Source organism: Capricornis sumatraensis, chromosome 6, assembly GCF_032405125.1.
Source record: "Capricornis sumatraensis isolate serow.1 chromosome 6, serow.2, whole genome shotgun sequence".
NCBI lineage: Eukaryota > Metazoa > Chordata > Mammalia > Artiodactyla > Bovidae > Capricornis > Capricornis sumatraensis.
Window position 1 is genome coordinate 59,233,501 of NC_091074.1, and position 14,046 is coordinate 59,247,546.

The window sequence follows — 14,046 nt, forward strand, 5'->3', positions numbered from 1 at the left end:
TCTTTTTCGGCCACCGACTGCCCCACTGTTTGGCCTGAGCTCACCTACCAACTCCACCGTGGTGACAACAGAATGGCACAGGTTGCTTCTGTAAAGCAACATTCTTCACCTGTTTGGTGGCTTTTTGGATATGCATGCCCTTAATGGCCTGGGCAGTTTCACAAGTGTTCTGAAAGTGAACATGAAGATCTGAACCTCTTGATTTGCATGATTTCTGTTTTTTTCCAGGTTTTCCAGGTTTTTCTGGGGTTTTCTGGGTCAGATAAATAGCGAACCATTTTTAGGGGTCACTGCAGGCTGCTTACCAGGAAAGCAATTATATACATATTTAAAAACATTTCCTACTATTCTGTATCTTTCCTACTATACTGTATCTTTTCCCTCTGAGATCTGTTAGTTTTGTTTTGATCTTTCTTCAAATACAGGATACAAATACATAGTGCCTCAAATACTGCCGAGTGTGACTAGAAGCTGTGTGTGCTTGTGGGGCTTACTGACTGGTGGGTTTCTCTGTAGGGTGAAATGGTGAGGTCCTCACTGTTTTTCTGGCTTATACCCAGATGCCAGTTAAAATAGTCACTTCCTCCTCTCTTTTGGGGCTGTTCAGCTCTATCAGAGCAGCATTCTCCAGCCTCCTTCTTGGGGTAGATGCTAGACTGTACACACTGGGGCTGTGTGTGTGTGTGTGTGTGTGTGTGTGCGCGCGCAAGCTGGGGCAGTGGGGTGAGGGTATGTGGGGTAGGTAAAGGCAGCTATGAGAGGGGTCTTACTGCTCATTGTGTAGGTTTTTCAGCTAGCCCCCTGCTTTTAATTCCTGGCCTCATTACTACCTTCTCTTATGACTCCAAGTTCCATAAGCTTGGAAACTGTCCGGTTAATTTCAAAAAAGGATAATTCTACCATCTGTACTGGGTCATCTGACAGCAAGGAGAGAGAAAGGTGATCTAGGGTTTGGGGGTTCTAATTACTCAGTAGAAACACTTTCACCTAGTACTCTTGGTTTCACTCCCATGCCTCCTTCCTGCTCCAGAGTCTCCAGTGTCTCCAATTCCTCATTCATGCTGATTTCTACAGGGACAGATCTGCTTGCTTCCTCCTGGTATCTCCCTCTGTGAGCATCTGCATTTCCACAGGTGCTCTGCCAAGTCAGTTGCTCCTCCGCCATCGCGTTCCCTCTCCCCATATGACTCATCACTCATCTCTTGAGTCTCTTTTCCCTCTTTGGAATTTTATATGTTTCTTTCACTTTGTTCTCATTTTAGATTTACTTTAGGCTAGAGTAGACCTAAATTTGTGTATATTTTCAATCCTCACTCTCTTTTAAAAATGCTGCTCTCTCTTGTTATCACCGTAGAACAAGCTGGGAGACACAGCTTTGCATGCCGCTGCCTGGAAGGGTTATGCAGATATTGTACAGTTGCTTCTGGCAAAAGGTAAAGTGTTTAGTTTTTCTGGTCTTGGATCACTCTGAAAATCAAGCTCCATCCAATTACACCATTTAAAAATTTTAGGGAAAATAACGGGCTTCTTGTTTTATAACTGGGATTTTGATCTCTGTCTGCATCATGGAGTTTTTCTGATAAGATAAAATTATTGAGGTGGTTTCTGTTTTTCATTTTAAATCAAAAGTTTGGTAAGCTTTAGCATTATATATGTTACTTTTAGTAAGAATTTATTTTTCTGCAGGATTTAAAGGGACCTAGAAGGAAGGTATGTGTGTGTGTTTGCATACATGTATGTGTGCACACATGCAGAGGAGATCTCTCTAAGAAAGCTGTGTGGGTAAAGTTGCTGAGGCCCCAGGTTCTCACAGGCAAGTCTTGATTAGATAAGAAAGGATGCTGTGGCACGGTGTCCTGCTTTGAGCTGAGCAGGTGCTCAGTGTACAGCAAATGAGAAGATGCCTTGATTCCACGTCTTTACACAAGTCAGAAGGAACAGTGAAATAATGGACTCAACCATCTATTCATCTGTTTGTCCCACAAGCTTTAGTTAACCCTTGTAGGGTGCCAGGGATATCACCACATACTGCACCCTGGTCTAGAAGGCTATAATATAGGATACTTGAGTTCCCAGCCTGCATGTCATGTGGATGTACTATCATTAGGGATCCTTGGAACAATGTTCTGAGTTTTCAATTTGAAGTTTGTTGATAATATAAACTCTAGGAATAAGAGATCAGACACCTTGATGACCTCTGTAGTACCCCTCAAAAGTATGCCAAGAGATGTGTTGTCTGCTATGGCAGTCACTAACCATACAGGCTACTGAGCTCTTGAGATGAGGCTAGTCTGAATTGAGATGTGCTAGAAGTGGAAAATGAACATCAGGTTTTGAAAACCTAGTGGGGGAAAAAAAAGTGATGTATCAATAATTTTTATATTGGTTACATGATGAAGTGATAACATTTTGGATATACTGGGTTAAGTAAAATATATTGTTTAAATGAGTTTTACGTGTTGAAAATGCAGCCACTAGAAAAGTTTAAATTACATCTATGGCTCACATAATTTTCCATTGGGCAGCACTGGTTGAAATGGTTTTCCTCTGGCATCCTGTCTCTGAACATTTCCCATCCTGACAGAAATCATGTATGTGAGTTCTCAAGTGTAAAGTAAGATATGATTAATCTCAGAACTGTGAACACGCAGAATGTTTGACCTGTAGCACAGCGAGAGAATGAGGTTTTCTATATCACCCCAGCTGTGGATAGATCTCAGGCTCTTCACGAGAGATTTTTCACACACAGTCACCATATTGCTAATTAAATGTACTTTCTCTTTTTCTTTTGGCTTTTTTTTCCTGTTTTTTTTTTTTTTTTCCCCCTTGGCGATATTTTTGTGCCTTTGAGTTTTAGGACATTTATTTTTTGCTTACCAAAGAGGATATGTTTGTAGAGAAAATGGCACTCTCAAACACTGTGGCAGAAAGTGTAAATTGGTAAGCCTTCTTGGAAGGCAATCTGACAGTAGCTAACAGAATGAAAACATGCATATCCTTATATTTCAACACCACTAGAAAAACATCCTTCAGAAATACATAAAAGATGTGTTTCAAGGAGGTTCATGGCAGTATTATTGTGATAATGAATATTAGAATCTAAGTGCCTGTCAGAGAGGGGTGGTTAAATAAATCTTGGAACATCCACAAAATGGATTAATTATCAGTGTTTAAATAAATTGAGTTATAAGTATGTGTACTACTAAGGAACAAATAGCATGATATATTGTTAAGTTAAAAAAACCAAAACTAGTATGGCAGAGGCCAACACAATATTGTGAAACAATATTCTCAAACCAAAAAAATATAAAAACTATTGGTTATGAGTGAGAAGAGGGAAGGGGGAAGGATAAAATAGAGCTAGGGGATTAAAAGGCACAAAGTACTGTGTATAATAATAACTATAAATGGAATATAACCTTTAAAATTTGTGAATCACTGTTGTACAACTGAAACATATAGTATTATACATCAACCATACATCAGTATTTTTTTTTTAAAGGAAAATACCACTGGCAAAAAAAACCCCACATCAAATTACAGACCAATACCTGTAGTATGATTTTGTATATGTGTCCACGAGTGTCTGTGAATGCACTCTTGCATGTAAGGGAGATGGGAACTGATGCCCGTTTGTTGGGAATGGTCACCTATGTGGAAGGTAGAAGATGGGGAAGGAAGGGGTTAGTTGAGAGCTGAAATGAGACATACGCTATTGTTTAGCATATGTCTGTATTTTCAAATCTTTGACAATGAGAATACATTTATGAATTCTGATGTAATTTATAATAAAGATGGGGAAAAGGTGAGTGGAAGATGAGCTATGCAAACAATGGATTGCCTCCAGATTTCAAGGTTTACTAATTCTGCTAATAATGTTTGAAAGTATACTTAAGATAAATATTAATCTCCTCAAGCTCAACTCACATCGTCTTTTCTAAAGACCTTCTTGAACGAGAGAGGCAAAGGGTGTATTATTGCAAGGAATGTTGAGTCTAACTGACCTAGTGTTGTACATGAAGACAGTAAACTTCTCAGGAAAAATTTCACATGCAGTTCTACAGGGACTTGAAAGGAAAGACTGTATTTCAATTGTATATAATTATTATAGGTGCAGCAGTAAGCTCCCTGATTAAAGATGCCAAATATGCTGTTGCTGTCTTGTGAAAGTTTTACTGAAAGAGCTTACTTTAGGGCCAGATGATTCTGTCATTAGTTTTGCCAAAAGCGATGTTTTGATGGAAAGAGGATTGGCTGCTCTATAACTAACATCATTACTGTCTGTTATATAAGAAAGTTAAGAGAGTAAATCCTAAGAGTTCTCATTTCAAGGAAAACATTTTTTAATATTCTTTTAATTTTGTATCTATATGGAATGACAGGTGTCCACTCAACTTGTGATAATCATTTCATGATGTTTGTAAGTCAAATCATTATGCTATGTACCATAAACTTATAGTGTTGTGTGTGAATTATATCTCAGTATAACTTGAAGAAAAGAAAGAGAGGAAAAAGAAACTTAAGAAAAAAAATGATTGGCTGCTACTATAGAGTCTTCAAAACACCTAATTTCCTTTCTTGTGTTGGGGAAGGTGCTAGAACAGACTTAAGAAACAATGAGAAGAAGCTGGCCCTGGACATGGCTACTAATGCTGCCTGTGCATCTCTCCTGAAAAAGAAACAGGGAACAGGTACTTGATTTTAATCCTTTTCCCTCATAATGCCATTGTGACTTAAGATTTATCGATTCAGTATTGAGGAAAGATTTTTCTTGCTGAATTCTACAGATGATTCTAGAGTTAGATTTTATATCCTTGGTCTGAATCAGAACCTCCAACATGGACAAATGTATCTGTAAAAATAAATTTGTAGAGACACTGATCTTTTGCTGTGATTAGTATGTTTCTCCTTGCAATCAAGTTCTAATTACTTTGCTTTCTATTATATTATATATATCATATATATAAAGAAATATTTCTATTTCTTTTTATCAAAGAACCATTGTTTCCATACTCTTGTTTTCAATTATATATATATATTTTTAGATTTTTTAATTGAAGGATAATTGCTTTACAGAATTTGTGGTTTTCTGTCATACATCAACAAGAATCAGCCATAGGTACACCCATGTCCCCTCCCTCCCAGACCTCCCTCCCATCTCTCTCCCCACCCCACCCTTCAGCCTGTCGCAGAGCACCTGTTTGAGTTCCCTGAGTCATACAGCAATTCCCACTGGCTATCTGTTTTACACATGATATTGTAAATTTCTGTTACTCTCTCCGTACATCTCCCCTTCTCCCTCCTCTCCTCCCACCTTGTCCATAGGTCTGTTCTCTGTGTCTGTTTCTCCATTGCTGCCCTGAAACTAAATCCATCAGTGCTGTCTCTTCAGATTCCATATATATGTGTCAGTATATGATATTTATATTTCTCTTTCTGACTTATTTCACTCTGTATAATGGGCTCTAGTTTCGTCCACCTCACTAGAACAGATTGAAATGCATTCCTTTTTATGGCTGAGTGGTATTCCATTGCATAGATGTACCACACCTTCTTTATCCATTCATCTGTTTCACGTTCTGGTTATTGTAAATAGTGCTGCAGTGAACATTGGGGTACTTGGGTCTTTCTCAGTTTTGATTTCCTCAGGGTATATGTCTAGGAGTTGGATTATTGTGTCATATGGTGGTTTTATTCTTCACTTTTTAAGGAATCTCCGTACCGTCTTCCATAGTGGCTGTATCAGTTTACATTCCCACCAGAAAGGCAAGAATGTTCCCTTTTCTCCACACCCTCTCCATCATTTATTGTTTGTAGACTTTTTGATGATGGCCATTCTGACTGGTGTGAGGTGGTATCTCATTGTAGTTTTGATTTGCATTTCTCTAATAATGAGTGATGTTGAGCATCTTTTCATGAGCTTGTTAGAGATCTGTATGTCTTCTTTGGAGAAATGTCTCTTCAGGTCCCTTTCCCTCTTTTTGATTGGGTTGTTTGCTTTTTTGGTATTGAGTTGTATAAGCTGCTTATATATTTTGGAAATTAATTCCTTATCAGTTGTTTCCCTTGCTATTATTTCCTTTCATTGTGAGGATTGTCTTTTCACCTTGTTTGTAGTTTCCTTTGCTGTGCAAAAGCACTTACGCTTAATTAGATCCCACTTGTTTATTTTTGTTTTTAATTTCCATTACTCTAGGAGATGGGTCATAGAAGATCTTGCTTTGATTTATTTCATTGAGTGTTCTGCCTATGTTCTCCTCTAAGAGTTTAATGGTTTCTGGTCCTACATTTAAGTCTTTAATCCATTTTATTTTTGTGTATAGCATTAGGTAGTGATCTAATTTCACTCTTGCATGTAGCTGACCAGTTTTCCCAGCACTGCTTATTGAAGAGGCTGTCTTTGCCCCATTGTATATTCTTGCCTCCTTTGTCAGAAATAAGGTACCCATAGATATGTGGGTTAATGTCTGGGTTCTCTATCTTGTTCCATTGGTGGCCAAAGTATTGGAGCTTCGGCTTGAACATCAGTCCTTCCAGTGAACACCCAGGACTGACCTCCTTTAGGATGGACTGGTTGGATCTCCTTGCAGTCCAAGGGACTCTCAAGAGTCTTCTCCAACAGCACAGTTCAAAAGCATCAATTCTTCTGCACTCACCTTTCTTTATAGTCCAACTCTCACATCCATACATGACTCCTGGGAAAACCATAGCCTAGACTAGACAGCCCTTTGTTGACAAAGTAATGTCTCTCCTTTTTAATTTGCTAGGTTGGTCTAGGTTGGTCATAACTTTCCTTCCAACGAGTAAGGTTTTATGAGTGGTTATTGCTAAATATTTTTTATTTATGTATTCAAGAGTTTTATGATTATAATTTGCTTCTGTTGTAAATGATGGTATCAATAGGCTGTGATCAAAATTATTCTAGACTTTGGAAACTTATCTGCTCACAGTTCTGTGGGTGGTTTTTATTTTTTATTTATTTATTTTTTGTGGGTGGTTTTTAAAGATAGGGTGTACAATCTCAAAGATAATATCTATTGATGTGGGAGAAGAGGTTTGAAAAGTTTGAACAGTTTGGTGGTTTTGAAAAGGTGTTAAAGGAAAGGTGTTAAACACATTTGTGCCATTCATGATACTATTCAGAAACTGGCTGTTTATTTGACTTCTCAGTATGTAGCCTATTGAATGTGCTCCTCCAGATTCATTCTGATATGGTGATTTTCCAAAAAGGAGTTCTGGGAGCAGTAGAAGGGTGTGCCTTGACCTCTTCTTCCCATCCATCTCTCCTTTGTCCCTCTTTCATTCTTCATTAGCCTCCTGGCCCATGAGAAACCCAGAGGGGTTTGAAAAAAAGATGCTTGGTTGGAGAGGACATTTGAACTCAGTCCCCCCTGCATTGGGAGCATTGAGTCTTAGCCACTGGACTACCAGGGAAGTCCCATGGATAGGTTTTTACTACTATTTTCTAGAAAGGAGCTGTGCTTAGTCTCTCAGTTGTGTCTGACTCTTTGTGACCCCGTGGACTGCAGCCCATCAGGCTCCTCTGTCCATGGGGATTCTCCAGGCAAGAATACTAGAGTGGGTTGCCATTCCCTCCTCCAGGGAATCTTCCTAACTCAGGAATCAAACTGGGGTCTCCTGCACTGCAGGCAGTTTCTTTACCAGCTGAGCTACCGGTGGTGGGGGAGGGGGAAAAAATGGAAGACTCACCTTTTGCATGAGTTCACGTTGCTACTCATCATTGTGGACTCTTTTTAGTATTGCTTTAGAGCCCAAAGTTTAGTCTGGTCCATGTTGGTGGAGAATCACCAAAACAACTTTTTAAGAAATTTCTATTGTAGAGGGTAAGTGCATGTATTTTCATTTTGTCCTTAGGGTATTATCATTTTCAGAGTTCTAAAACGGGTCAATGAGATACTCATTTCTGTTTTAATCATTTGAATCAAATTCCAATTCATGTTTGAATTCTTGGGAAACTTATTTCTCCTGTCCCTTGATATACGAGAAGAGTCAGTATTATGCTGTCTTATAGTCCATTTCTAGCAGAAGCAACAAAGTACAGTCAGTTGCCTGGTCTCCTGGCTTCATCAGTCAGAAAAAACAAACAGCCTGCCTCTCTCCTTGGCTTACCAGGGGCGCTTCCCAGAATCATCCTTCTTCTGTACATGTGTGCTAAGTTGCGTTAGTCATGTCTGAGTCTGTGCAACCCTTTGGACTATAGCCTGCCAGGCTCCTCTGTCCTTGGGATTCTCCAAGCAAGAATACTGGAGTGGGTTGCATGTCCTCCTCCATGGGATCATCCCACCCAGGGATCGAACCCACATCTCCAGTGTCTCCTGCATTGGCAGGCAGTTCTTTACCACTAGTGCCACCTGGGAAGCCCCATCATCTTCCTTACCTATCATCAAATTCTCATAGTTCTCCTCACCAATCCATTGCTCCTTTTGTTCCTTATTTCAGATGAGTGTTTGTACCAGATTTTTATTTAACCTCAGTCCAGGTATAGTATAAACCATTAAACAGTTAGGGATTTCTTACTTATTTAAGCCATGAATGTTCACTGGCAGAGCAAGTTGTCCTTGAAAGAAATTACTCATGCATAGATTTATACAGGTTCTACTAACAAAGTAAGAAAGTTTTTACCAGCTGAGTGGTGCTCCCCAGCAACATTTTGACCCAGAAGTCATGTTAGAAGCCATGTGGGAGAGGCCCTTTTACTTGAGGTAGATGTCCTACTCCCTGCTGCCTTGGTTGAGTCAGGAAGGACTGTGACCTAATTTCCTTTCTCTGCTGCTGACTTCCTATTGCTGTATTAGTACCTCCAAAGCATCCTGACTGAGGAGTGCCAGTTTCTTATGAGTTAAAGGGTGTCAGTCTCATGCACACTGAGTGTGACTGTGATAGACAAGGAAGATACCACACCTGCTCAGACCCCAGAGGGCTACACCTCGAAGGCTCCACATGAGCAACTGGAGCAGGAAGAAGCAGGTGACAAAACTTTCCTCTTTTTTCCCTTCGATTTTTTTGTAGTCTTTGTAGAAAAGGGCTAGGAGGTGGATGCCCTTTTTCTCTGTTTACTCCAAGTATCTCTAGTCTACCTCTCTAAACCTGTGCAATACTCAATTCAGTATTGAGGTATAATCTTGGGACCTGGCACACAGAACCAAGAAATGAACTTCCATATTTCAGTTTTCATATTACCTTTTTCTCTGCTTTTTTCCTTGTTTCATTCCTCTAGTCATCCAGTTAAAATTTTTTTTAATTTGTATTTTGATCCTAGTTGGAATAAGAGCTTGAATTCTGGGTCATATAGCTAACTGCCAACATGAACTCTAAACTAGAAAAGGTATATTTTCATATTATTGGCCACTTTTGAAAGTACCCCTTGAATTTCTTATAGGGACAAGATAATTTACATGTTACACTAACATGAAGAGTAACTTTAGGATGTAGGGGTAGGGTCAGGCCATGACTGAGGACTGAACCTTGAACCTTTAAGCTGTTCTTCCAGTTTTCAAAAGCTGGGGTATAATTTACACTAACTAAAATATGTAAATCCTAATTGAACATCTTGATGATTTTTTTTTTACTGTGTTTTGCTTTTTTTTTTTTTTTAATTCATTAACCTGGTTTAATTCACACTGAAATTTTGTTGTTCTTGTTGTTTTTTGGCTGCATCATGAGGCTTGTGGGGATCTTAGTTCCCCCATCAGGAATCGAACCTGGGCCCCTGAAGTCGAAGTGCAGAGTCCTAACCACTGGACGGTCAGGGAATTCCCACTGTGCTTACACTTGTTAACCACAACCCCGATCAAGATGGAGGGCCCTTCCCACATCCGAGAAGCCTCCCTCAGCATCCCCTGCTTCTCTCACCATAGATTAGTTTTGCCGGTTTTCGAACTTAATATAAATGGAATCAAACAGTATGTGCTTTTTGATGTCTAACTTCTTTCATGTAACATGTCTGTGAGATTTATCCATGTTGTGTTTTTCCCTCCATCATTCATTTATTCACTTGTATTTCTTCTTACGTTCTGGTGCTTGACTTGGAACGTGTAATCCAGGGCAGTGAGACTGAGGAAAAAATGGAAGTGAGGCAGGAGAGGCTGAGAAACATTGTTGGGAGATACATTACCATGATGGTGACGCCCCAGGATGGGCTGTTGAAGACGCAGCTCATCATCAGCACTTGGCCGTGTTGGAAGTTTCCAGAGAAACTGTGTCTCAGAGAGTCTATGGAAGTAAGGAAGGAAGGAGAAGGAGTTTACTAGCCTGCCTGTCTCTCACTTTGTGTGCGGTCAGCATTTGTACCATGGCAAGTTATCTTTCTCTTGCTTAAAGCAAAGTGCCAAAGTAACAATTGAAGGATCAAGAATATTTCCGATATAGCAAAACATAGGATTGTAGTAGCAAAGTACAAAAGAAAGGGGGAGAGCTTTGCTATATTTGTCTTTTTGTGTTTAACTTTAAAAGCTACCAGTTCACAGCCAGTCATGAAGTTCATGGGTGTGTGTGGGATAGAAGAAGATACCTTCCTCCCAGGCCTCCAGAACTCCTTTGAAGGAGAATGGAGACAAGTACAATCAACCTGGAGATTTCTAGTAGTTTGGAAGCTGGTGTGAAATTGCTGAAGCATACTTCTGTTCTGCCTATACTCACTGTTCTTTTCCCTTTCTTTTTGTTCCATGTATACGATGTAAGATAAGTTGGTTTCTATGTCCCTCATATTGACTCTCCCCTGCCCCTCCCTTTTAAAAAATCATTATTTTCCTAAACATATTCTTTAAAAGACTACAGTATCATCAAATATCTTGTTATAGTCTAGATTTACCATTTTCTTTCATATGTTTGTTTATTCTTTGCTTACTTATCTATTTATTTACAGTTTAAGTAGGGTCCAAATTGATAGCTATGTCTCTTTTTTTCTCTGCTTTTGTTTTTCAATTAATGTTTCCTTCCGCTCTCATTTTCCTCTTTGTTTGGCCTTGCTTTTTATTTGGTAAAGAAATTGGGACAGTTTCCCTGAATTTCCCAGTCTAGACATGGCAAGCATGCATTTCCATGGTGTAATCTGTCATGCTCCTCTGTCCTCATCTTTTTGTCAATTGGTGTTATGTCCAGAAGGTTGGTTAGACTTAGATTTTATCTGTCTCAGGGGTAGAGGGAAGGATACGTAATAAAGAAAATTGTGTTCTTCTATCAGAGGCACATAATATTAATATCTATTTGTCACTTCTCCTGTGATGTTGGCATCCATGGATGATTATTGTCTAGATCCATTGTTTCACTGATGGTTACAAAATGGTGATATTTTAATTTCATTCCCTTCTCGGTTATTAGTTAGAACATCCTATAAAGAAAATTCTCCCCTTATCAACTGTTTGCTTACTTAGAGCAATAGTTTGTATAGCAGGGGCAGAATAAGAGGGGCAGAATAAGAGTTCTGCCCCTGAAAGCCCTTTAAGAGTTTTCAAAGCAACCTGCTGGATCTCTGTTATTTTTCGAAGGGAACCAATGAATTCTCTTTGTGTGTTGAAATATTTGCTGTGTTTTGATCCAGTATTGTTAATTACTGGTAGCCTATCTTTGGCTAGTGGAGACCCCTTCTGGTTGGATCCTGAGCCCTTTTAAAATGATGGTGTGTTTGCTAGGATCCTTGTTTTATAGCTTAAGAAGGGGTTTCAGGTCCATCTTTTACAGTTTCTGTCCCAGACTTGGAATCAATCATATCTCCAATGAGCAGGGGCTTATAGTATTTAGAGACAATGTTCTGGGTGCTATAATACACATTTATTGAGCTCGTGGTCATGTACGGATGTGAAGAAGGCTGAGCACCAAGAAGGCTGAGCACCGAAGAATTGATGCTTTCGAACTGTGGTGTTGGAGAAGACTCTTGAGAGTCCCTTGGATTGCAAGGAGATTCAACCAGTCCATTCTGAAGGAGATCAGCCCTGGGATTTCTTTGGAAGGAGTGATGCTAAAGCTGAAACTCCAGTACTTTGGCCACCTCATGTGAAGAGTTGACTCATTGGAAAAGATTCTGATGCTGGGAGGGATTGGGGGCAGGAGGCAAAGGGGACGACAGAGGATGAGATGGCTGGATGGCATCACGGACTCGATGGACGTGAGTCTGAGTGAACTCTGGGAGTTGGTGATGGACAGGGAGGCCTGGCGTGCTGCGATTCATGGGGTCGCAGAGTCGGACACGACTGAGCGACTGAACTGAACTGAACTGAACAATGTGTTTATACTTGCATTTCAGTTTTTCGCTTAAAACTATACCTTGTGTAAGCTGTTGCTCTAGGAATTTGATTAGACTATTTGAATGTGAATGGACAGGTGAACAGGTAAAAAGATCAGATACCTTCCTTTTGAACTCTGTTTAGGGTTGACAACATTTGATGGGGTTCAGCTCTTTCTGTTTTAAAATATTATTTATTTTTCATTTCAGTTTCCTTGCTTCTGCATATTCTTTATCAATGTTTGCTAAAATGAAACTGAAGCTTCTATGTTTTCATTCTCTTTCTTTTCCTTTTCCCCCTCATTAGTTATCTTTCTGCCCAGTGACCTTGCCTTCAGGTAAGGCTACAGGTTGTGGACTGGCTGAAGCCACCTGTGCACTTGTCACTGGGAGAGGAGGTTTGGAAGCACAGGTGTCAGGGTGGACGGGCTTCTGGTGTGTCCCCCGTTGGTCCTGGCGCATGTGGCTGGTTGTGTTCTGTGGTGGGAGACAGACTAACAGCACCTCAGCACCACGTTTGTTGCTTTTGTGCGTGTCTAGGTAACATGCAGACCAGTATAGCTGTCAGCCTCTGTGGCAGCAGAAGCTGATTAGCCTGGAAAGCAAAAGTAGAGAAAGATCCTTGGGGGAAATACAACCCCTAGGAGCTTTGAAAGTGAAAAAAAAATCCAAGCCATTTCTAATTTTTCTGTTTTGCTTTTCCCCCTGTTCCTTTTAGATGCAGTCCGATCATTAAGCAATGCCGAGGACTATCTTGATGATGAAGACTCAGATTAATTCCCTTCCGGAGCTTTGAGATCTAAAACTTCTGTTGCTTTTGCCATTTGAAAACCTTGTCTTTGTCAGAAGAGTGTTGGTAACTGTAAAAAAAAAAAAAGGAAAAGTCTATATGAACGTGGCAGTATTGCACTGTGTTTGAGTAAAACTTGTAAGTGACTAGTTCTCACCTTCAGTTTGCCAATAAGTGACTGGATATTTTGCTGTATAAAGTACATACTTGCTCACCAGAGTAGAACAAGAAGAGATTATTTCTATTTATCAAGCTTAACGGAATTAAAAAAATTTTTTTCTTTAAAAAAGTCAGGTTTTTTTTTTTTTTTTAAAGTTCTTTACCTCAAGGATTGAGATATTTTGAATGGATTTTTCAAGGGAGGGATGCTTATTATAATAATAAACCAAAAGATTTAACAGAAAATTGTCAGCTATTCTGACAAAAATAAACATTTTAAGAGACTTTATTTCTTTTGTCTGTTTTATGGTATTATTCTTTGCTGATAAATAAATAAAGCTTTTTATATTTAGGTAAAGCCTGATTTGATTTTTTAAAATACATTTTGTATTATTAGCAGAGAAGTCATAGCAGCCAAATTTCTTTCTTTTTTTCTGGGTACAGTGTACTTTATTGTTGGTACAAGACAAGGTGGGGCTCCCTAAGCCCCTCCCCTTCTTCAGAGCCTGTGGGATGGAAACTGTGGACGTGGGAGATTCTCAGTGTGTTAGGGGATCAAGTTGGCATAGTACTGTGGAATTTCTGTTCAGCCTTCTGTTGATATATCTGCTTTGATTAAAGTCAAGGGAGCAATCATTGAGGAGATACATTTCTAATAAAATATGTAAACTTAAAAAAAAACTTTTTATATTGTATTGGGGTATAGACAATTAACAATGTTGTGATAATTTAAGGTGAACAGGGAAGGGACTCAGCCATATGTACACATGTATCCATTCTTCCCCAAATTCCCCTCCCATCCAAGCTGCCACATAACATTTAGTAGAGTTCCCTGTGCTATACAGTAGGACCTTGT

At 39.4% G+C, this 14,046-nt stretch overlaps 1 protein-coding gene across 1 annotated transcript in view; it reads left to right on the plus strand.

Annotated features, from left to right (window-relative positions):
- OSTF1 (osteoclast stimulating factor 1) overlaps positions 1 to 13,687 on the plus strand; it is a 55,330-nt gene extending 41,643 nt beyond the window's left edge. The window contains exons 8-10 of the mRNA XM_068974065.1: positions 1,355 to 1,433; positions 4,593 to 4,691; positions 12,960 to 13,687. Coding sequence (XP_068830166.1) covers positions 1,355 to 1,433; positions 4,593 to 4,691; positions 12,960 to 13,018 — 237 coding nt within the window. The 3' untranslated portion in view covers positions 13,019 to 13,687. The remainder of the gene's footprint in view (positions 1 to 1,354; positions 1,434 to 4,592; positions 4,692 to 12,959) is intronic.
- The last annotated feature ends 359 nt before the right edge of the window (positions 13,688 to 14,046 follow it).